General features: G+C 36.1%; 2 protein-coding genes across 11 annotated transcripts in view; one reads left to right on the top strand and one right to left on the bottom strand.

The window, feature by feature from the left end:
• RASA1 (RAS p21 protein activator 1) overlaps positions 1-5,880 on the top strand; it is a 117,030-nt gene extending 111,150 nt beyond the window's left edge. For both annotated transcript variants that reach the window (XM_017656088.3, XM_073234377.1), the window contains exons 23-25: positions 1,423-1,500; positions 3,666-3,800; positions 4,737-5,880. In XM_017656088.3, coding sequence (XP_017511577.2) covers positions 1,423-1,500; positions 3,666-3,800; positions 4,737-4,820 — 297 coding nt within the window. In that variant the 3' untranslated portion in view covers positions 4,821-5,880. The remainder of the gene's footprint in view (positions 1-1,422; positions 1,501-3,665; positions 3,801-4,736) is intronic.
• Positions 4,615-25,301, bottom strand: CCNH (cyclin H). Of its 9 annotated transcripts, XR_001852455.3 has the most exons (11): positions 25,023-25,301; positions 22,896-23,024; positions 20,860-20,933; positions 19,578-19,788; positions 15,437-15,600; positions 14,233-14,303; positions 11,597-11,708; positions 8,712-8,787; positions 8,064-8,153; positions 6,725-6,855; positions 4,615-4,944 (listed from the first exon to the last, which is right to left on the bottom strand). XR_001852455.3 is itself a non-coding variant. In XM_037012178.2 (10 exons), the coding sequence occupies exons 3-10, from the start codon at positions 22,974-22,976 to the stop codon at positions 8,115-8,117; spliced, it is 828 nt and encodes a 275-aa protein (XP_036868073.1). In that variant the 5' UTR covers positions 22,977-23,024; positions 23,591-23,674; positions 25,023-25,293; the 3' UTR covers positions 7,989-8,114. The 9 variants fall into 9 exon arrangements, 6 of the variants coding, with proteins under 6 accessions (XP_036868073.1, XP_036868074.1, XP_017511578.1 ...); XR_001852454.3 differs by lacking the exon at positions 4,615-4,944 and having other exon boundaries at positions 5,443-6,855; XR_005059652.2 differs by lacking the exon at positions 4,615-4,944 and having other exon boundaries at positions 5,443-6,855; positions 8,727-8,787.
• Positions 25,302-25,328: the final 27 nt, after the last annotated feature.

The raw sequence follows: 25,328 nt of genomic DNA, 5'->3' as shown, positions 1-25,328 counted from the left end.
AATATATAGCTTAAGTCAATTTTCAACAGTGTATTTTGCATAATTTATATTTTTGTTGGTATGTTCCTATTTTTTGAATCTTTTACTTAGACTTTACATTTTAGTTAAGGGAATTTTAAAAACCACCATTGCAGCCAGTATAAAAACTACTTTATAATCTCCAATATACTCAGTCTCTCAATTTAAATGTAAAAGTCAGTGAGCATGTTTTAAAATGTAGCTCAGTCCATTTTATTTCACAACCAACATTCACCATAAATATTAAAACTCAGATATCTGGGTTTTTAGAACACCCATATAAGTGATCTCACTAAATATGGATGGAGACTGTTAGTAGTATCATGGTAGGGAACATAACTATGTCACCTGCTTTCATAACTATGTCACCTGCTTTTGTCAGTATGTAACAAACTTCTTGGTGTACTTGGAAACATACAATATTTTATTATTATTAGAGATTATTTACTATGCCATCATGTAGCTAAGTAGTCCTCTATTGGACATTTAGATGGCTTCCAATTTGTCACTGTTGGAAATACTGCTATAACAATTATCCATACATACTTCTTTCAGACTTGTCCAGTTATTTAACTTTGGAGTAACCAGATGGTTAAATATATACTTAATCATGGTCAATATTTTGTACTATATGTAATTGTTGAATCACTATGTTGTACACCTGAAACCATGTAACATTGTATGTCAGTTATCCTTCAAAAAAAAAAAAGGTTCCTACAGCCTTGGCAAAACTCAATGATTATTTTTCTTTACATTTGTCAATCCAATAGGCATGGTGTTATTTTGTGTTTCATTATTTCATTACTCTTAGACTGAATAAAGTCCATTCTTTGGAATTGACTATTGAGGTCTTTATCATCTTACTGATTTTAAAGGGAGCTTGTGTTAATACCAACCTTTTTTTGCTTTATAATGTAACATATTTTTAAATAAGCTTAAGATTTTAGTATGAAGAATAGTTTGTAGTATGGCTGAGCTTTGGCATTTATCTAAATCCTGGGGCAAATTATGAGTAATATATTTTTCCTATCACAATGTGTAATTCCCTGTAGTCTGCTAGATTCTAACTTCTGCGCTGGGCCCATGTTTGTCTCAGTGCTTGTCAAATAATAGTTTCTCATAAATTCATTTTTAAAAATTACATCTAAGCTGTATGTGTCCGCTTGGCTGTTTTGTTTTCATTCAGGATTTATTCTTTCATTAAAAATACTCCAGTTCCTCAGTGTAGCTGTTTTTTATTTAAGAAGGAAAATACTGTCATTGTATGATTAAATTAACTCTTCTGAACGTATACTGCTGATGGACAGAAATTAATTTATAATTTTTGCTACATGTGTGGTTTTTGTTATAGGTCAGTGTTTCTTTTTGATGGCCGATGGTAAGCTTTTATTTTTATATTTTTAGGAGCCCTATATGGAAGGTGTCAATCCATTCATCAAAAGTAACAAACATCGTATGATCATGTTTTTAGATGAACTTGGGGTACGTATATAATTTTTCAAGTATTTTCTGAGACCTATAGTTAGTAGAGCTGAGAGTTAGCTCATTTAAGCAACAGCCTTTAGAAATTTATCAGAAAAAAACAAGAAGCTGTGTAATTTGGGCTGCCTTCCTAAACTATTTCAAATTTTTCATTTGATTATAGGTATAGTAATTTATTCTTAGACACAGAGCATACACTATTGAGGCTTTTGGACTTGGGTGATTTTTAAGTTTTTCTTACCCCTCATTATCCTCTTATAACTGTTCCAGACATTTTGCTGACTACAGAAACAGAGATGGATGACCCACAGTTCCGATGAGGTTATTAATAAGTAAATGGACTGGAGAATGAGTGTTCTTGCGGCTTTTCTAGGAATAAAATCATGCATTTGGTATTATACTTCATTCAGTGGAATTGCCTATGCCTTATGTAGGCTTTTATAAATTGTGATCATAAACTTCAGAATAGGGGACATTTAAAAATTATTTGTAAGACCCTGGATTTTTTAGCAAAATTTTGACTGTTAACAGATTTTCAGATACTGAATCAATTAAAACTAATTCAGTTCATATATATAGAAATTGGAGAAGGGGCAGGTATCTATGAACTTAGGCAGGTGTATGGCAGTAGGGAATGCTAGGGCAGAGATTGAGGGGCCTGTGTTCTGCCTGAATGCATTCAGATTCAGTTAAAAACACAATCTCCACAACACTTTTTGTGGTCACATCAATTAGGACTACCTGTGAGCCCCTAGTTTGTTTTGCATCCTCAGGTATAAAAAGTAGTGTATAGGAAATTGTTCATAGTGTAGGTCCGTATTTATATTGAAATGGAGAAATAAAGGGGCAAATGCTGAATGTTCTATGTGTGAACTCCTGGGAAGTTCTGAAGTTACCAATATTTCTAATTACCAAAAAATACAGTCAGTGATTGAAAAAAGCCATTTTACTATTATGCTTGTTTAAGGAGTTGTATGGAACTGTCCAGTATTAAGTCTATTAGTTTTATGTACAGCCTAGAAATATTTATATTAGTAGGTTTTTAGAGTCGTGGTTAGGACTCTATTTATTTCCTATAATCACAAGCATCTACAGCTTTCTCTTACTTTCCCAGTTACGCCTTTCAGACTGCTTAAAATCCCAGTACTCTAATCCTCTTCCAGTTTCCTCATACTCTATTACTTCACTAACTGTATAAATCAAATTATCCTTCAAGACTCACCCAAAACATCTCCTTCAGGGGAATTTGCTAAGCCCTAAGCCTGAATTAATTAAATTCTTTTGTTCTGCTTTCTAAGTGTCCTCTGTATCTTTGATGTATATACATAACTCACTCTGTGTTGCTGTGGTCAGTTTACTTCTCTGTTGCTCTACTAGATGGTAAGCTGTCTGAAGGTTAAATATGTCTTTCATCTCTAATCCTTTCACTGAATGAATTTAATGAATAACTGAGTCAATAAGAATGATTTGTATTCTAAATGTGTTTTATAAGGAAACGTATGAAACTGAAGCTGAACTTAGGAAAGCTCAGAAAACTGAAGTGTTTTGCAGTTTTTAGGACTATATATCAAGAACTGTCACCATTAGAGAAAGGAATGGATTTACTCAAAACTACTAGTAATCTGAGCCCATGTTAAATTTTATTCCAAGGCTGAAAACATTAATATTTAGTGCTAATAAAGTACTACCAATTTATTTACTGCCAATTTATTTATAGTGACTAAGTTATTTACTTCATGAAACTTGTCTGAAAATACCATAATTACCACACAGTATCAGGTATTTTGGGCACAGCCCACAGGTAATTAATGTACTTACTACTTGCAGATGCCGATCAATTTGGACAGACTATAGCAGCCTAGTAATGAAATTCAGTATTAAAGAGGAATGTAGGTTGCATTTAATCCAGATTAGTACTTTTAATTGTTTATTTGGCATGCATTGTGGATCAAAAAATAGGAAAACTCTCCACAGACAAAGTTTAAGAAACCCATTTATTTAGAAGAGCAGTACTACTACACTAAAAATGGAACCTGGTTTTGATGTGAACACCGAGGTTACAAATTTGATTTTAAAAGGCTTCAGTATGTTAAAACTTCTATTATAACCAGTGAGGAAACTATAAAGATTGTATTTCTAAATGCAGTTTTGTGATTCCCTTAAAGAATGTGCCTGAACTTCCAGACAGTATAGAACATTCTAGAACTGACCTGTCCCGTGATTTAGCAGCATTGCATGAAATTTGTGCGGCCCATTCAGATGAACTGCGAACACTCAGTAATGAACGTGGTGCACAGCAGGTAGGTTTTGGCCAGACTTCATTGAACAATGTTTCATTAGCACTTAAGAAGACTGAGAGGCCGTAAATAGCTGAATTATGGTCAACACTTTGTTCCATTAAAGTCTTCAGAATCTGAGTTATAATCCAGAAAGATCTTGGCAGATAGGAATAATATACCCAGACTTTTTGATTCTGCAAATTGTCAAACCTTGCTAGAGTCTAAATTAATGTGAATTCCAGAAGGATGTGTGAAGAGAGTAAGGGAGCCAGTAAGTCAGTAGTTACGTGACTTTTGTTTCTCTCACACACACAGTGCACTGCCAAGTGATCCACAAAAATATTCTAAGCTCCCAATCTTCTAGAGTGTGATCTTGTAAACTGCTAGTTGCAGTAAGCTCTTCCTGAATACTATCACCACACTGGCCAGCCATTTGTTAGAAGAGACTAAAGCACTGAGTTTGGTGATTCTGAGTTTTCCTCAAAAGGTTTTTTTCCAAGTTTAGAAACTTGGGCAGAATATATCCCACAGGGCCTACTTGTCATATTTAGGCCAAATTCTCCAATAAAAAAAAATTCAAGAAAGATGTAGGACCTGTTTGATTTAATTTTAGGCACAATATCGTTTTATTTCTTACATGATTCTCTAAGGCATAAGGTGTATGTATGTGTCATTTATAATGATAGAACATAAGATCTGTCTTAGCAATTGTTCTGGCCTAAGTAGTTATGAGAACACCAAACACAAATGAATTTCTCTTCACTTGGTTCTTAATATATTTTGGTCGAGATATTTTTGTGCACTAACAAATTTTTATGATTTGAGTAGAATGGTAATATTTTATGAATTTCTTTGAGTTAATAGGACTTTTTTCAAATCCAGGTTCCTACCCTTGAAATTTCTAACCAGGCTTTCATTTATTTACTAATTATGTTCATACTATTTTTCCTTATCTAGCATGTACTGAAAAAGCTTCTAGCTATAACAGAACTGCTTCAACAGAAACAAAACCAATATACAAAAACAAATGACGTCAGGTAGCAGCCTTCACCCACGTGTTCTGCATGGATTCAGCATGACCTACATGGTAAATCTCATCAGTATGATGTCTTCTTTGCTCTTGCCAAAAAATAGCACACCTTTCCACATTCCAGTGATGTGTGAGCTATGCAAAAAAACAAATCCAAGATTCTGCTGGTGAATAAGTGTGCCAGCAGCAACTTTGTAAGCTATCTGTGCAGGATATTTGCACTTTTTCCAGATATGGAATCAATCTTTACCAACCTCTGAGCCTTGGTGTACAGATCACCTTCACACAACAAAATGCTCTAACTGTACTCCTAAACTTGGAAAATATATTTTCAGTACATTCAATTGCCAAAGTTTTCTGTCTCTTGGAAAGGAAAAACTAAACCCAACTGACAAGAAGAAGCATTCTCTATTGACAAATGAGCATAAAACAACTGGATTGCAGACTGTTCTATAACTAACAACTCCTTCCTGATTAGGAATATGACCGATTGACTGTTCAATGACTATTTGTATTTACAGTTTCCAGAGTTTGCCATTATAACGGGAACAATCTTTGCTGTATACTTTTTAAAAATACTGTGCTATTTCTCTCTTGCTGGAACTTGTTGAAAGAAAATATACAGAATGGATCTATTGCTCATCAGCTTTATTTTTTAAACATACCACTTATTTTGTTGGAATTATCAAAGACTGTATTTAGATTTCATAATGCTTCTGTTAAATGTTTACAATAGTAAATAGTTTGAATTCAATAAATATTATTGGTCGTTGTACTGGTTAGTTACCCATTCATCCATTTTATAGATTACCAATTTCTTTTACATGTTTTTTTAAGGGAAAAAAACCCTAGAATGCTTTTATTCCACATTGAACTTTTTTTTTTAATTATTCAACCAACCTCATCAGCAGCCTCTTAACAGTTATCCATCTTTGAACTTGTGACTACTTGTATCTGCTGGATATTTAGTTTGTTTGTTATGTATAGATTTATTTGCTTCTGTATATGTATTTTTGTGAAGTATTCACAAGAGCTAAGTTAAAATAAAACAAAGGGATATCTTGAAAATTACTGATGTCTAAATACAGCTAAGCAGTTAATTTCATTATTTTCTCCCTCCTTTATAAAGGGCAGTTCAAATTTAGAACCAGAGCAAGGCCCAGGGAGAAGATGTCTTCAAGTCATATTTTTGGCTAATGGTCTTTTTTTAAAAACCATAATGGTGCAGGGGAGAGAAGTCATACAAAATGTGGCAGAAAAGCCTTTCCCAACATAAGAAAAAAATTTCTCAAGGCCTAGATTCTGAGAGCAACACTTTACTATCTCCCACTGCTGTTTAAAATATACGAAAAAAAACACAAAAATAATGGAGGGTTTCCAAACTTAGTATGTAGTACTAAGTAATTAAAGGCTGTATTCCTGTGGAGGCAGCTACACCCGACATGGGTGCCATCACAGTTGAATCATAACAAAACATTCAATACCACCTTCTTTTCCTTGATGTCAACTCTTTTCTGTTTTTTCCCTTCTTGTCTGTATCCTTTTGTATCCTCTTACTTTCCTCTCTTATCCATCCCTCCTGCCTTTTAGCTGGACTACCACAGTAGTATCCTATTTGGTCGCCTTCCTTGGTGTCTGCTAGTAGACCAGAAGGATATGGACTAGTGACATCTCTAAAAGCATGTCAGTAATATGCAAAAGTATCCAAATTCCACTGCTGGGCAAGTTGGCTCTCCCATAAATCACACCTCCGTCTTCAGCCATACTGACCTACTGGCTATTTCTCAAGCTGAGATGCTCCTCACTCTTGTTATTAAAAAACAAAAACAAAAACCCACAAATGTAAAGACATCCTCTTTTTATATCTTGACAATATGTTTATCTTTTAAGGTAGAATAGGAAACTTGTTATTTACCTTTTTAGGCCTTGCAGTAATTATTAGCTGGTCAATGATGAAATAAAATCTCTAAAACTTTTTTTTAAAGGGCTGGGTAGGAAATTTTTCAGAGAAATGTGGACCTTGCTCTAATGCCAAAGTTTAGTGACCTAAAAGAGAAATGAGATAAATTATGAACAGTTGGCAATTCTATGTAGAGCCCAGCAGCACTCTACTTAACCTGAACTGCACTGGAGGACATCAACTTCCAACTGCTTCCCACTCTTTCATAAAATCACATTTCAGGAATTTTAGAAGGAAACTAAACCAAAAACTCAATAAAGAATATGAATATGCATACAGTAAATATTGCTGTCAAATACTGAGATGTTAAAAAAATGGTCCTTATATTAATAGGACGCACTGGCACTGAGAAGAGTTATCTGTAAAACTTATATTCAGTGCAGTTGACTTTTCCAGAATTCCTTCATCCCAGTTTTCCAAAAAAAATTCAACAGATATTTATAATTTGATTCCAATTTAGAGACTGAAAAAAATCAGTTAAATAATTGAACAAATACTGTAATAGCTAACATTTACTGAATATTTAGTATATGCAGCAGGGACTATTCTAATTAATCCTGGGAGAAGTAGGCATTATTTTCCCCCTTGGGAAACTGGCACAGAGCATTAGTAACTTAATCAAGATCACAAAGTGAAGTAGAGGCAGCCACGATTCATACCCATGTAATTCGGTCCCACAGTCTGCTTTTATATCAGTTCATCTCAATTTCAATTTTTTTTGAACATATCTATTTATATGGATTCATTTATGTAATGTAATAGGTTAATTATTATACAATATATAATTTGCTAAAACCTACTCATCTAATTACTCAAGAATGCATATTGATTTTTCTTTTTTTAAAAATCCATTTGGAAATGTTTTCAGATAACTGAAGAAAATAACATTATTCATGGGTGTCTAGTTTTCTGTAGCTGAGCAGTAACACACTAACAGCTAAATACATCAGAATGACATTTATGAACGTTTCTGCAGGACAAAAAAACATTTCCTTAGCAGGTTAAAAACTAAGTTTTGTGGTGCCTTTTCCTAAAATGGATAGGTTTGCTTTTAATGCATTTTGTTTAAAGCAATATAGGCCAATAAGTAACAGCTTAAATTTGACTGACTACTATAGAAAGACAAATTTAATATTAGTCATTGGGGGCCAGATGCTATTCCCACTTCTTTGAAGATCTTATTTCATATAAAGCTACTCTGAAAGGAAAACACTTTAAATAACATAAATAGAAAAGTATAATATATTTTGATGCTTTCGCATTTCATTTTTAAATAAAGTTAAATGCCAAATACACTTCGTCCTTCTGTTGGTTAAGTCAGCATTGACAAATCAGTTTCCATCGGTTATAGAGAATCTACCAGGTCATCATCAGTCCATTCTTCCTGAGAAGGAAAGAAAATACAGTAAGGATAACATTATACTAAAGCATAGCCACTATTGTTTACTTCTTTGCCTCTCTTTAGAAAAAAATGTTCTTTTAGCAATGCTGATTATAGAAGGTAAATAAATTAATTAAACATGTGGTAGTTTTAATCTTAGAGTAATATGGCATGATCTCACCAGACTACTCCAGTGACAGGAATAAAAGTTACAGCTGTGACCTTCTGCCTCTTATTCATGTGATTTGCCAGGTACTACTTTTTTTTTTTTAAGGGTAGGAGAAGAATCCTTGGAGAGTTAAACAAAGCAGAAATCTAGCTTGTATGTATGCCCCTGCTGCTTTCTGTGACCACAGGAAGGATTCTTCATCAATTAATGGTTGTATTGCTTCAGGATAGGCTGAGCGAGAAGTGAGAAAAATCTCTGTAATAATGAGCAACGTACAAAACAGGGCAATGTAACACAAAAAAGGAAGGCTTTCAAAAAGACCTGCATCCTGGAATAATAAAATCTTAACAAGACGGTCACACCAGTATGTCCAAGAATAGCTTAAAATTTACCTTTGGAAAACATACCTCCTCATGTTTGGCTTTCTTTGAGACATAATCATCATCTTCATAGCCTTTCCTCTTTTTTCTGTAATTAAGCAACCATCAATAAGCAATGAAGACTGTCCACAGAAACTGTAAAACAAACTAGCAAGGCTGTCTGAAATATCACAGGTCTGCCGAAGAACAAAGCCTCCGTCAATGCGAAGAGACGAATTATGAAGAGAAAGACAGTATCTTTCAAACCGATCTTTAAATTCAATACAATTCCAATTAAAATCCTAATAAACATTTTAATGGAACTTGTCAAGTCCAACTCTGGCTTGGAAAAGATTATGCAAAAATAGCAAAATAGATTTGAAAAGAAAGTGTAGGGACCTTGTCTCAGTTATTTACATCTATAATATACTACAAACATACTATATATATAAAAGCTATGGCAATTCAAAGGGTATGTTACCAAAGAATTATAAACAGATCAGGGATCAGAGCAGGTAGGCAAAACACAAGTATGTATATACAGGAATTTAATCTGTAATGAAAGAGCTTTTAAAATAGGGAAACTTATGAAATATTTTAAGATGGCTGGCATAACAGGTTATTTATTTGAAAAATAGGAGACTTCTACCTCACATCATTCAGTTTTAAGTGGTTTTGACAGTTGAACAGAAGGCAAAATAAAATGCAGATTAATGTGACGTAAGAAAAGGTATTCAGGTGTAGAAACAGGGAAAGACAAATTTCCTATGTATTACAAAGTGAAAGATATGGAAGAAGATATCTGATACATATACAAAGATGACTAAAAAAAATATAAGGAACTACAAATCAAGAAGATGTCAGAAAATTGGATAAGTGTTCTTAGGAAGCAATACAGAAAAAATGCAGATCACTTAAACATAGAAACATCAATGCCTCAGAATAGGAGAAATGCAAATTAAAATATCAGTGTGATGTTATTTTCTCACCTGGACAGGGAAAAGTTAAAGATTGACACTATTAGTGTTGTACAATATATATGAAAACATTAATGAAAAAAACCAAACTTGGTTTCATACACAACACTTATGCAGAGGAATGTTGGCAATGAGAAATACCAACTATTTTAAGTTCTCAACTGGGATTTGGGTTTTGATCAAAGGGATTTTGGTTTACCTGCACTGACTGACTTAAACAACAATAATATAGTTTATTATTGTGTGATAAAAAAGAAAGAAGAATTTTACAGACCAAGGAAAACAAATATCCTAAAGTAGTGCTTGTAAGTGTGGTCCATGGACCTGCTAGTCTATGAACTATTTCCAGCATGCAAAGACCCAAGTACAGAGATTGTTTAGAAACTTTTATAGCAATCTGATTAATTTTGACTGTTGAATCTAAAAACTTTACACTTCTGTTTTGTCTATTTTATTTCATTTTCCTCGTAATGTTTATTTTATTTTACAAAAGCATGTCTGTAATGCAGCTTAAGAAAAAACAGTCCTTTACACATTGAGAAGCATCTCTCAAGTACTCAGAGAAACAGAATTTGCTTGGCACCCTACAAAAATGACAGTAACTTGAAGATATAAACTCTGGCAATTAGGGATATGGCCCATTCAGTTACATATCTAGAAGGGTCTAATCTGGAGGCTGCTAAATTTTCCTTTTAAGGGCCAGATAGTAAATATTTTATACCTTGAGGCCATACAGTTTCTGTCACAGCTACCAAACTCTTCAACTGTAGTGTGAAAACATTCACAGACAATATGTCAAACAGTGGGTGTTCTAGTAAAACTTTCTAAAAATGCGCAGTGGCCCCAATTTGGCCTACAGTTCAGTTTGTCAACTCTGAGTCTAAGCCAATTTCCAAATCAATGTGAAGAAACATAATTAGTACGACAATACTTCATTTATTCAAGTCAACATTTATTTCTCTATAACCATTCCTTCATTCCTCAGTTACCACTGAAACCCAGGAGTGAAATCTACCAATTTTCAGTTCTATATAAGGTATGCTTTGCAGTTAAAGCTTTAATTTTTAAACTCCCATGTTCTACATACTGCATAAGTCCTTGGATAGTCTCCTACTACAACTATATAGTTGAAGAATTTGAGTCCTGTGTACCTGATCTGAAGGCCTTGGGGTGCTGTTCTGACTTCTCACATATTATCTAATAGCATACACTCACCAATTACAGACATCAAAAACATTTCAAATGCATCTTAACAGTAAGATGCCAGAGCTAACTCCCACTAATGTTTACAAATGAAGTAGAATTTCTGAATTGGAATGCATTCCACAGAAAAATAGAAAACAAATAGTTTTACCATTCCTATTACTTGCCCATATCCCCAACTGTTTAAGTAGATTCTCAATTTGCAAAGCATAAAGAGCTTGAGTATGGTGATTTACACATCCAGCCTACAAATCAGTAAGAGACATGATAGGTGTTCCTCATGGCTGCAAAAGGAGTTCTAACAGCGTATTTTTCTTCTGGTTCCGTTTTCAATATAGTTTACCACGGAAAGAAAATATGCCAAGTTTCCCTACTCTAGCTAACTTGAACAGTATACTTGCTTGTTCCTCAGATAAAATATCAGACCTACAAAGAACCCAAAGATTTAAAAGCTAAGAAGTTCAGGGATTCCCTAGGAAGGCTCCTGTGGGATCCCAAAAAATAAGAACGGGACAGAGCCTGCAAGTGAAAACACATTAGTCACGCAGGTACAAACTTTACTATAAAAGCCAAACTATTCATGTTTAATCCTGTCCGAAATGTCCACTCAAAAAAACCCAGTTGGATGTCAGTTATCCCAAGTGTGCAAACATTTACCAATTAAGTGATTTACTTTACGGACCAGTTGGACCCAATAACACATCTATCCTTGAATATAACACCGTCACATCTACTTACGTGATTATGTTAAGGGCAAGCTCAGCAGAGTGACATCTCTCCAACTTCTGTTTTAGAACAGCAACTTCTTCAGATCTTGGTGGTTCATATTTTTTTACCAAGTTTCTCATACCTATGTGGAAATAAAAGAAGGATTTATACTAAATAAAAAGTTCTCATAAGAGAGTTGAATAATATTTTCCCATCTTATTATACGACCGGTAATAACAGATTCTTGGAATGTGATTATTATTAATAGGATTTTTCTACATTAAAATCCAGTGAACACCATACTTGTAGTTCAGGTTGGGAGAGTTGTCTGCAGCTTGGCCAATACACGTACAGCATAAAGATAAGCAGGCTGGTACAATCCTGTCAGTTAAGTCCTACCATAGTCACTTTTTACTTGTTAGAAGGCTATAAACCAACCATATTCACAACATTCTAGCCTATAGCTAGCTGGCAGGCCAAGAGTGTACATTTTGCTTATAAAGGAAATCATTACATAATAGGTAATAAAGGGAGGATGCTTAGTAAAAATATGTCAATGGTCCTTTGCTTTAACAAAATGCAGAACCTATACAATGAAGCATCACCAAGAACAAAATGTCCTCTTTAGACTAAAAGCAAACCATTACATCAGGGACTTTATAATTACAGAAAAATTCTCCACCTGGTATGTTTGTGTTACTAAACTACAATAAACTAAAGAATATAAATCTCAAGATTTATTACAGGAATAATGAGATAACCATCGCTTATTAGCCGCCACATGCTCCAAATGGGTGACTACGCTACAGCCTTATTATATAATGCAAATAAAGCAGTGTTTTCAACTGAATTAATACTTGTGACTCCACAACACCCTTAGGACAATAGCTTTGTTCCAAGTAATTATGGATAATATACCTTAAGATCATTAAAGTTCTGAGTATCAAGAGCTATTTTTATTTTGTATTAAAATAAGTGAAGTAATGGCACTGAGAAGAAATCAGTAACAACTGTCAGCTATAATATGAGCAGTCAGCTATCTTTAAGGCTCCTTCTAACTATTAAATGCCACCACCTTAAATATCTACAGCCAAAATGCAATTAGCTTTGGAAGTGTACCCTCTAGTGGTGTAACTTTAGACCTGCAGTTCTATGATTTCATAAATCACAAATCATCATTCTCAAAGAGAAGCCCTCAAGATCATTTCAGTCAGAGAATCAAGAAATGATACCTGAATTATGTTAGCTTTTAAAACTAAAACATAAAAAGCATACCTATTTACTACTATCATCCAAGCACAAGATCTTCAATCTCTTATTCTATTGGTCTATTCAATATTTAAACCACAAATTTAACTAACAAGGGCAACTGGCATAAGAATTTTTAGGGAAAACACGATCGACTTTTAATTCTGATAAGAACTCTAGTAGTCGTGAGCGTTTAGTGTGACATGGATAAGAAGGAACGAGTGAAGAATGGTGAGGGCTGGCTAATCTATACAATCAGTTAAGTGAAGATTTCTACTCAACCACTAAAACAGGGTCTCTCAGAGATGCCAGTGTTGACAGTTTGGGCTGGATTATTCTTTGTTGTGAATGAGCATTAAATTTCTTGAGGCTGCTACTAAATACGAACACACACTTAGTAAGGCTTTGCTAAAACAACAGAAATGGATAATCTTACAGTTCCAAAGCCCAGGAGTCTGAAATCAGACTCACCTGGCCAAAATCAAAGTGCTGGCAGGGCCATTCTCTCTGGCGGCTCTGGGGGAAACCCATTCCTGCCCTGGTTCCAGCTGCTGGTGGCGGCCAGCATTTCCTTGGCTTGTGGCCCTATCACTCTAATTTTCAAGGCCAGCATCTTCACATCTCTTTCTGCTCTGTCTTCACATTGCCTTCTCTGTACCAAACCTCCCTCTGCCTTTCTCTAATAAGTACTCTTGTGATTGCATTCAGGCCCTACCTGGATAATTCAAGATAATGTTCCCACTTTAAGATCCTTAACTTTATCACATCTGTAAAGACTTTTATTTTTTTGGCCATGCAAGGTAATAGTCACAGACAGGTTACAGGGATTAGGACATGGTTATCTTTCGGGGAGCCATATTTCAGCCTACCAAGAGGATAAACTATGAATTTTGTGTTCAGTGGCCTTCTTACCCCCAACCATGAGATGCTGGTAGCAGCCACTACCACCCCAAGACTTGTGGCATCCAAAAATTTCTCCAGGTACTGCAGAAATCACACCCCATTGATAACCATGCCTTTTGTAGTATCAACTAATAAAATGACTAGCACATGACTTATTAACTAGTTAAAGCTGATTCATCTTCAAAATAGAAGCTCCAATTTAAATATTGCCCTTTAGACCTTTCCTGTTCCTATCATGTATCTGTCTACACTTCAAAGGGACCCGGCTTTGATGTCAGCCCTTTCCGAATCTGGTATTTTCATTTTCTTGGTAAATTTTATGTGTGTGAAAACTACTTCCTCTCATGTACCTTTGATTTGTTCTCCATCAACATATCCTTCAGACCTCCATGATATAATAATTCAACGAAAGTAATCAATAATCTAAATTTTCTCAAGTTATACCAAGATGGTATTTATTTAGAAAGTAGCTTTTTAATAGAAAAATATTTTATAAAGTGTTCTGTTTTACTTACTTTTCATAGTCTCTAGTAACTGTGACAAGCAAGTTCGGTTCTCTTTCAGCATCAGACTTTCTGTTAAGTAACTGGTAAAGAAAGGAAAGTTTTGATTTATTGAACATATGCAGGGTCTTGAGAAAATATGACATAAATTATAAAATTATAATTTTCCTCCATGTTCATTTCATCATCAGTGATGGCTGGGGCAGTACAGGCACACCTCAAAGACAATGCTGGTTCTAGACCACCACCGCAATAAAGTGATTCCAATGAAATTTTTGGCTTCCCAGTGCATATAAGTCATGTTTATACTATAGTTTATTGATGGCATTGTGTCTAAAAAAAGGAAAACACCTTAAAAATTTCATTGCTAAAAAATGCTAACCATCATCTGAGCTTTCAGCTAGTCATAATTGTTGATCACAGATCACCACCACAAATGTAGTACTGAAAAAGTTTTTAATATCTTGCTGCCAACATATCAGTGAATTTTGAAATTATGAAGGATTATAAACACATAGAACAGTAAGTTGAGAAAGTTTTATCATCTTTCTTCCTCAGCTATTTCTAGGAACAAAATCAAAACTCCAAGTCATAGAGAAATGTAAAAATTTTAAAGCCTAATTTGCTGCTAGCATGTGTTTTAGCTGTAAATGAAAAAGGTAATAAGTAGCATTCAATTATCTGTGTACAAGATACTGTTGTAAGAATCAAGTGAGTTTAATTCATGTGAAGTGCTTATCACAGAGCCTGGTTTTCAGTGTGCATTACGGACCAGCTATTTCTATCTAGAGCTCAACTGCAGTTCATTTGGACATTCCCCAAAGTAATATTTGTTCAGCAAATCTTTACTGATTCTATATGCCCCACATTCTCCACAGCAGAACAATAATAAAACAAGGCAGATGTTTGCTGCACTCATGGTGCTTACCAGTTCACAAAACTCAATTTGCCAATATACTGACAGCTACACTGGTCTTTTGAAAATCACAATTTCCTTCTACTTTAGTCATAAGTGGATCCTCTTCACTCAAAGGTATCTTACTCAGTTTTTAAAGATTTCCCTAAAAGATGGTTTCATGTGTTTCCCTCACTTGCCTTCACCAACCTCCCAACCATAGGAGATCTATAGTCACAAAGTGAACCTTAAAACCTCAGACCCCAGGAAGGAATAAACTGAGTGAGTGAGTCTGATCTAGGTTAAAACACAAATTAATACCTTTCCATAGTAATTTCTGCTCTGGATGCACTGGATAAAATGGCAGTCAAGGCTATTTGGGAAGGTGTATATAAAAGGTAAGCATCTGTCAATGCAATTCTATTAAGAAAGTCATCAGCTGTTTTCCTCAAAATCTCTGGATTCTCCAACATGGGATAGCGAGTCTAGAAAGAAAGTTTACAAATGTTATCACTTCTGAGGAGTGAGGAGTCAGTGGAGTAATCATAGTTTAAAAGTATTTTATATGAACCAGGAAGTGCCTAATACAGGATTCTTTTATAGAAGTAACATCCCAGCAACAACAAATAATCATTCATGTAGACTGTTTTGTACTCTGCATGAAAATGTAGCCAAAGTGCTATCAATAAATTCTGCATGTTTTAGAAATCTTCTACACAGTGGCTTTCAAACTTTTCTGGACACAATCCATAGTAAGAAATATATGCTCTAAGATAATATATGTAAAGTTCCCAGTATAGTATTTTGCACTATTCTGATTTTTGTTGATCCCTCTCTTTGCCCTTTTCACCTGAGAAAGAAGGGGAAAGAAGGCTCTTAGAGACTCGACTGGGTCTGAAGTCAACCTAAGAAATATTTAATCCCTGGTAAATGCTTCCCAGGCAATCCAGGTGATCCAGATATAAGGTCACATTAGGAACCAAAGCACCATCTTAGTTTTTTATTTGAAATTCCTTCAACTTATAGTTTACTTCTGAGAATAAATAAATGTAAATGAATCTTGGTTTGATTTCCCAATTATTTTTAGACATGCCCAAAATATATGGAAGATCCCATATTTCCTGACAAGTCTTCTCATCCATTAAGATCAACCCTAAAACCTAAACAGATTCCAGATATCCACAGCCCAATCCAATCCCAAACAGTAAGAAATCCTTTCTATACTCTGAACAAAATATCCAGAGTCAACTGTACAGTCACTTGTAGATCTTGTCATTATCCTAAAATGCCTGACCTCTAATATGACGAACTCAGGCATTCCACTCTGACCACAGTGCTCTGTCTCCCTGTACATTTGCTCAATTACTTCACAGCTGTTCTTCAACTTCCTCAGAACCTTTGGTCCCTTATCCCTCTATGTGCTCATCAGTGTCCACTAGTCCTCGTTTCTCTACTGAATTCCCTGCCCTAACATGCTGCCAACACATTTCTGCCAACAGAACCTGCTTTGCAACTATACCCAGACTTCTGGGTACTGCTAGAGAAAATACAGCCAGGTCATCTGGTAATATTTCTATAAATTCAAGTTCACTGACCTCAGCAGGGCTCTCTACACTGCCCAGCTATAATAATGTTCCAGAGAAAACGCTCTCCTGTTTTTCAGTGACTATGTTAAACATTTTTTTTTCCACTTTATAAATTTTTTTATATATAAAGTCTGGAGGCTTTTGTTTCCTCAGTTTTTTTTTCTTTTTATTTTTTTGAAGAACATTATGTTTACTAGTCTCTCCCTTACCCCAAGTCCCCCCCACAAACCCCATTATGTCACTGTCCATCAGCACAGTAAGATGTTGTAGAATCACTACTTGTCTTCTCTGCGTTGCACAGCCCTCCCCTTTCCCCCACCCTGCACATTATACATGCTAATCATAATACCCCCTTTCTTCTTCCCTGCCCTTATCCCTCCCTCCCCTCCCATTCTCCCCAGTCTCTTTCCCTTTGGTAACTGTTAGTCCATTCTTGGGTTCTGTGATTCTGCTGCTGTTTTGTTCCTTCAGTTTTTCTTTTGTTCTTATACTCCACAGATGAGTGAAATCATTTGGTACTTGTCTTTCTCTGCCTGGCTTATTTCACTGAGCATAATACCCTCTAGCTCTATCCATGTTGTTGCAAATGGTAGGATTTGTTTTCTTCTTATGGCTGTAAACATTTTGACCTGTCACAATGTCTTTGATAATTCTCAGAAACTCCACTCTCGGAAAATGATCTCTGCTCTTGAAAAGACAGACATCCTTTATTTACTGCCATCACCAACCTCCAGGCATAACTCTGTCCTCACCTGTGCTTTCCTCTTTCTATCTAGAGCTATTATTCTGAGGCCAATTCTGTCATGCTTTGAATTCCATGCCAGCCATTTCTACCTTACTCCAAAGAGAAACTTGAGCTGCATTGTTTTTTCTTTAAGCTTTCCCTACTAGTTCTCTGCATTAGTTTTTTTCCACAAAGTAAAACATTAAACTGTCCCTTTCTTCTATCTCTGGTAGTTTTCCCATTTTCTCAGTCATCCCATCATCTTTCACCACTTCAAAGACAAACTGTTTACTCCAAGTTATCATACTTGTTTTCTCACCTTCTATTCATTCTCCAATCAGCTCCAATCTACTTTCTTCTTCCAGTCTTGACACTAATTTCACCAAGATCACAAATGACCTTTCTGGCACTAAATCTAGCAAGTATTCTCCATCTACTTTTACTTTGCCTGAATTCTAAGCAGGATTGGTGAGTCACCCATGCTCATCTTCTACAAGTAATCTACTTCCCTTCACTTCTCCAAAAAGTCCTAGTCCTATGGATGTTCTTCTGTCTCCTCTCTAGATCCTTTTATTTCTCTAACTGTCCTTTACATGGTCCTCATGGCCAGTTCACATTAGATTTTCCAGGGGCCATGACACCCTGATCTATGCCTCCAGCCTAGCTATTTTCTCTGACTATGGACACAAATGACTTCCTACCTGGATGTCTTGCAGGCAGTGGAAATTCATGTTTAAAACCAAATTTACCACCTCCCACACCTCCACCATCACATCTCTCCTGTGCCATTGTTTCCTCTATTAGTTAAGCGTACCACCATTTACCTATATGCTCAGGTCAGGAAACCAGGGGTTTCCCCTTTGTCCTCACTCTGTATATACAATCAATTCTTAAGATCTACTGATTCAGCTTATTACTTCTTAAGTCCAGGAAGCTCTCTCTGTACCCATGCCACCACCTGAGTCAAATCACCTATTTCCCAGACCACTCTAACAGCATCTTAACTGGTATCCCTTCATCCATTTTAATCCATTCTCCACATTATGCCTGACACATAGATGTGCAATAAGTATCACTGTAGACTGATGCATGAGCTTGCCAACATTTTTTTTAAGGCTACAAACCTAATTATCCCACTCTTCCAGACTTAAACCTTTCATTGGCTTCCCATTGCTCTATTCAAACTTATTACCACCACCTCCAGTCTAGACACTGCCACCCATCCAGGCAGCACACTGTGCAGTCTTTCTCCTCTATACCTATGTTGTTTAGGTTATTTAGCACACCAGTTTTCTGACTCTGGTCCTTTTACCAAGTAAGTCTTTCTGACCAAGGTCTCTTTTACCTATTCTTGCTCTGAATTGTACTTTAAATGACACATTCTCCTAATGTCATTTCTTCCTCTCAATTTGCTATCTCCTTCTAAGCATCCTTTATTTCCCCTTCTGAAACACTTAGCACACTGAATATGTGATTGTCTTTCCCACTTGATTGTAAGGCCACTGAGAGTTGTGGCTGTTCCATCTTGTTCTGGCTACATCCTCAAGCACAATGTTTGGCATACAGAAGGTACCCAAATTTTGCCACTCACTTGAGCTGAATGAACCAGTTTGTGGCTTCTGTTTTACTTTAGTCCCTCTATCCAAGTAATCCTTCAGGGCCCAAAGAAGAAAATTTTAATTGCTTTTGCCAGTGTTTATTTACTTTCACTTTTTATGCCTACATATTCATTTGAAATCACAATGCATGAAAAATAGAAGGCACTTAGCAATCCTCTAGTTTAAAAGTTATGGTTCTTTAAATCAGATCTATGACAGTATACTTCAGAGTCAGAAGATCTCAAGTCTTTAAAAGCATTACTCTAAACTTACACTGGTCCTCATTATGATCCCTGGACCAGTATCTGTAGATCTACTAAATCAGCATCTCTGGAACTGCAGCCCAACGATAAGAGTTAACAAGCCCTCCAGGTGACTGTGACGCACACTAAAGCTGGAGAACTAATACCCCAGAGGTCCAAGCCAAACTCACATTTTAGCTGTGCCCATGTTGTAACAATTAGGATGACTACAGTACAATTTTGGAGCTTCTGGTTAAAGAATAATAATGAAAGAGTACACTTTACTAGTTTACTTTATAGCAACAAGATTACCTTTAAATCAATGAGAAAGCCCTCAAATGGCCTATAAGGATTGTGGACAATAAGGTGGAAATTAAGTTGCTGTATAAGAAGTAATTCATATTCCAAAATCTGTTCAAGTGCCTTCTCCTGTCCAAGAGGGCTCTCCCGTAGATTTCCAACAAACTGTGGACTAGACACATTGAATTCATCTACTTTGCAGGCCAAAAATGCACAAGTGAGCCTAGAGAAAAAAAAAAAATATCAGTGTTACTTTGAGAAATATCTAAATAATCTAAATAATTTATTTCTAAAAGTACATCCTAAAATTATCTAATATTCACAATTGATTATGCTAGAAATCACAGGATATTTACTTAAAAAAAAAGGGGGGGGTTTCTTATACCTATTCAAACTTTCTATCCATCAGGAGACCATAAAATTAGGTTGAACCACATTAATATTGCCAAAATATGCAACCATAATTGACCTAAGGGCAAACTCATACAGTTCATCCTAAATATCTTGAAAAACAAAATAACTGAGGAATAAGAGTACTCTGTACTTCATGAAATGTAAATAGAAGAGAAAAAAATACACACATATGTACCATATGAGCATGGGAAGAAAGGTAGGTTGAAGGAATATAGTGGAAAGCCACCAGGTCAAGTCTCCAAGTATATTCAGAGGATTACCTCAGTAACAAACCTATGAAATGCTCATGGCTACTACCATAAATTTCGGTGGGAAACTAGTAATAAAATTACCGCAAAAATCAAAATTAGAAGTAATAAACGCCTGACCCAGCCTGGTAGAAATGGAAATGAAAAACAGGAGAAATAAACATGGACAGTGTGAACGACAGTAAGCGTTCTGATGAGTGTCACACTGATTCCATCTTTAGTGAGAAGCACAGTGCTTAGCAGAGAGCAAAAAAGGAACAGACCTTTGTCCAACTGAAATGAACATGGAGTTGGAAGACGTGTCAACTGACTGGGTGTAAAAGTGAGGTAGTTACCACAAATCATCATACGGAGCAACTGGAAGGAAAAAGGTGCCAGTAACAGAAAGGGTATTATGGAACTAGTTTGAGAAAACCAGATTCTGAATTTGAACAAGTTCAATTGAAGTTCAGATGTCAGCAGTATTATAGGAAGTACTATAAATACCTAAGGAGTATAAGGAGGGATCTTAAGTTCAGAAGAGAATGGAAGTCTAAATTACCCTGTATTGGGGGATCATTTTTTCACACACATGCTCAAATTGTGGAAAGGCCTTGAATGAAAATCAATACATTAGAGAGATTTATACTCACATTATTATCCGGGGGGGATATTCCATTACTGAGTTATTAAGATAAAAACGCTTGAAATACATACAAGCTGTACCCTAAAGGTTAAAAATACATATATCAGAATCTATTCACACATACATGACATGTTAGATTTTGAGAAAAAAAGAAAAACAAAACTTTTTTAAAGGTTTTTTTGAATAAGCTACCTATACAAAAACACCAAAACTTGTCACATCTTCTTTAATCAAAATAGTGATGTGTTACTATGGAAATGTCACAGCCACAAGACCCTCTGTTCTTCCCCACCCCCTCTGGGTTATCCTTCCTATGAACATTAGCTTAATTTTAAAAAGTTGTGTGTGTGTGCGCGCGCACGTGTGCATGCATGCATGTGTGTGTGTGTGTATTTTAGAACTCAGAATAACAAAAGTGGCCCAAATTTTAAAAATTCAAAGAGAAACATACACATGTCCAAAGCTAGTCGGTGTTGTAAAATACATCTGACAGAATGCTGCAGTTGGGGCAATAAGCCTTCTCTCTAAACCTACTCCTTATCTGTGATATACCCTAACCACGGCTGCCAAATTAAACATCAGAAGCAGCAGCCATCATTCACTGACTGCACCTCATGTGCCATATCCTGTACCAAGCACAAGACTACCATTTAATTTTAATCCTTACAACAGCTTGTGAAGTACTATTATCTCCACTTCACAAGAGGAAACGAGTATCTGTGAGGTTAACTGTCTTGTTCAAGGGCACATAACTATTAAGGGATGGGGCTGCATTCAACTAAGACTTGCCTGTACTTTTAACAACTTCATTTGGCTGGAACCAGTGAAATAAATATTAATATATTCTATTATAGAAAAACAGAATATTTTCTTTTAAATATTTTAAAAGTTTAGTTTTGTCATTTTATGTGAAATAAAACTCTCCATCACGAATAAGCTTGCTGTATGAAGACAAATTCCACAGAACAGTTCAATGATCCAGTGTCTTCACCTTCATCACTTAAACCTATTACCTCATGTTATAGTTTTTTTTAAATCAGAAAATAGAACCATATCTGGAGACAGAAACTAATAAGGCATATCTAAAATTCTTCATCAATTTTTTTATCTGATTAAGGTCTGTAGACTGAAAAAACACTATGAATACTTCAGACCTGGTATTTTCAATATACTCCAATTTTTTTCAACTATAAAAATAGAGATCATTTCCTAGATGATATTCTCTACTGGGTTATAAGTTATTTATCCTAAATAACTTTAAAATTCAAGACAGACTTTCAATTAAGACAGACTTTCATATTTGATCTTCACAACAAACGTAATATGGGGAAAAAATCTTATAATCCTTCCCCTTTTTATATCTTTCAGCTTTTTAATCTCAGCTCATTTTCTATAAACAAGAATACACACAATAAGAACAGTGACAGTGTAAATCCATGCAGCCAAAAATTTCTACCTGTTTACCCTCTCCACTGCCCCACCTCAGTAAACAACACACACACAAATGCCATCCTCGGAACTATAAACCTAAAATAACCACAAGACAATTTTTTACCCAAAGATGAATCTCCAGCTTATACTAATCAAGGTTCAAAAATTTCTTACAGCATGAGTTTCAGCTGGAGCATATGATTAGAAATGATGCATGAATGCATTAGAGCAAACACTGTGTGTGATAAGAGTAGAAAAAGTGTAAGTCTGTGTTCTGGACCCAGTTCTACGTCATTAGTAGAGAACACGGAGGGTCATTTAATTTTTTCTTTCTCTATAAAATGAGGATGAAAGGACCTGTCTAGCAGACCTCAAATGCTCTTGATTATGAAATGAGACTTGAAACACTTCGTAAGATATGATATAGGAATTCACAATTTAAGGGATTTATTAAAAAATATATGACAAAAACTCAAAAGTATAAATTACATATTTATATAACTAAGGTGCATTTTTGAGTCAAGTGATTAGAGATCTGAGTTACAAATTTAGAAGAAGTCAGATTTCAGAAGTCAGTTAAAGGACATTATACTCATCACTACCACAACTTACCACAACAGACCTTGGCATTGCTGGCTTAAACACCGAACAGAATTCCAACAGTCTTTTCTCATAGTATTTGCACAGCATCATTTCTTCATGAGGCTCCAGAAAGATTGGATCATTTGGAAGAACCTTTAGCTCAAATGTTAACATAAAAGTTCAGTGAATTAAGTCATCTTAGATAATTTTTCTTTGTGCAGACTAACTTTAGTTTATAACTTCAACCAAAGAGAAATATACACCTCATTTTCTCTTTATCAAATTGATAATTATTATGCAAAATAGCTTTAGGAAAATATTTGATAAACTGAAACTACATCATCACTTAATTTCTCAGAATGTCAGTTGGACATATGCTTCATTAAGGTTTAAGCAATCACGATGGAGTGTTTGTGTATGTTCTGGTTTGATGTCATTATTTATAAATCAAAAAGAAGATATACATGGTCAATGGTTGGCTTCCAATATCCATTTCTCAGTCAGTAAGTTATACAGGTTGTGGTAAAAATCACAAAGTGTCTCAAGGATAATTCTGAGCCTTAAAATATCTTACCCATCTTTGAAAATGCTTCACATAATACACTAAAGGTAAATAAGTACTACTGGTTACAGCAATATCTGTTAGATGTTACTGGTTTAATTACAACCACCAATAAACATTATGTTAGAGTCCTAAACCCCAGTACACCAGAATGTTAACTTACTTGGAAACAGGGTCTCTGTAGACATTAGTTAAAATGAGGTAATACTGGAGTAGAGTAGGCTCCTAATCCAATATGAGCAGTGTCCTTGTAAGAAGAACAAGTGAAGATACAGAGACACAGGGACACAGAGACACAGGGAGATACAGAGACACAGGGAGAACACTATGCAAAGATGGGTGTTATGCTGCCACAAGCAAAGGAACCCCTTGGGGTCACCATAAGGGAAGAGGAAAGGAAGGGGCCTCCCCTGGAGGCTGCACAGAGCACAGATCAGCCAACACCTTAATCTCAGATTTCTAGCCTCCAGAACTGTGAGGTAAACTCTATTGTTTTAATCCACCTGTTTGTGGTACATTTTTTATGGCAGCCCTAGAAAACTAATACAGGTGCTATTTTTATAGAGACAGCATAGCATTGTGGTTTAAATTCCGGAGACTAGATTCTTTGCGTTCAAACCCTAGCTCTGTCCCTTATTAGCAATGTATCCTTGAAAAGTTATTCAATCTCTGCATACCTCGGTATCCTCAGCTGTAGAGCAAGTATATTAATGGTATCTACGTCATGGGGTATTTTATGAGGATTAATGAGCTAACACTGCTAAATACTTAGAAAAGTGCCTGGCAAACAAACAATATATGTACTACTTTGTCCAGCACACACAAAAATTAAGTGATTATGAAACACAGGAGTTATCTTAGACATGGAATACTTGCTGGAAGGAAGCTTGTGATAAGAATGGGTAGGAGTCTGAGAAAAGAGTAAACAGATGAAATGGGAGCTGTAACAGGAAGGACTTGGCTGGCAGGCCATAGTCAAAACAATCTTCAGTCAAATTAGTTTGTGCTGAAGGTCTCCTCTATCCCTGCCTTCACCCTGCCCTATACAATCCACTCAACATTTCTGTAACAGAATATAATGTTAATCTCCCGTTCAAAATCTTTCAAAAGATCCCCATCTCATCATCGTAAAACTCTCTGCTTACAAGTTTCTGTGTACCTTCCCCAACGTTTCACCCAGCTTCCACCACCCAAGATGCTGTGCATCCCGCGGCCCCGCCCCACACCTTCCAATCTCCCACTCTGCACCTGTGGCTCTGTCCGCCTCTCCTGTCCCTTTCCTTATCCTCTCCGCATCCGCTACCGGAAAGTCTTCCCCAACATCCCCTCTTGACAAATGCAATGGCTCTCGTCCCGCACTACCCTAGCATCTTAAAAGTCTTTCCGCCATGTTGCTGGAAGGTGCGAGTACGGCGTTGTTAGCCTCTGTACTCAGCACCAGACAACGTGCTTGCCCTTTTATTGAATAGATCCCGCATTACGCGCCGCGGGGGCAGCGACGGGAGGAAGGCAGGTGTGCGGGAAGCATCCGGGGCCGGAGAACCTAGCAGCTGCGCAAGCTTAGAGTCCGGGGAACGGCCGCCAGCAGCGCTCACCTTCCCGTTCGCTACCGCTTTGCATTTGAATTTACGGTTGGCGTCGGCCCGCAGTCGTGCCAGCTGTTCCTCACTTGAGAACGTCCAATGCCGCTTCTGGCTACTGTTGTGGTACATCGTGAAGTCCAAAACCAGACCCACGGAACCTGAAGAAAAATGACCCTAAACTCCACGATCTGTGGCGTAAAACACTTAAGACTTCACCAAGATCCCGGAAAGCTGAGAGTATCAGTCCGGCGAACGCAGGCGCGCTGACATCAGAACACGTGATAGTTCCGCACGCATGCGCGTTTCCTGAGCGAAGTA

This window comes from Manis javanica, chromosome 1 (genome assembly GCF_040802235.1).
Source record: "Manis javanica isolate MJ-LG chromosome 1, MJ_LKY, whole genome shotgun sequence".
Taxonomy (NCBI): domain Eukaryota; kingdom Metazoa; phylum Chordata; class Mammalia; order Pholidota; family Manidae; genus Manis; species Manis javanica.
This window is presented reverse-complemented; position numbering and strand designations above follow the sequence as displayed.

What these genes read in the sequence shown, in the direction of transcription:
- CCNH (XM_017656089.3), bottom strand. Translation starts at nt 25,139, where the DNA reads ATGTACCACAACAGTAGCCAGAAGCGGCATTGGACGTTCTCAAGTGAG. An exon ending in CAATGCCAAGGTCTGTTGTG is followed by an intron (nt 20,934 to 22,895) that starts GTAAGTTGTGGT and finishes TTTAACCTTTAG; the next exon opens with GGTACAGCTTGTATGTATTT. An exon ending in TATCCCCCCCGGATAATAAT is followed by an intron (nt 19,789 to 20,859) that starts GTGAGTATAAAT and finishes TTTTTTCTCTAG; the next exon opens with GCTCACTTGTGCATTTTTGG.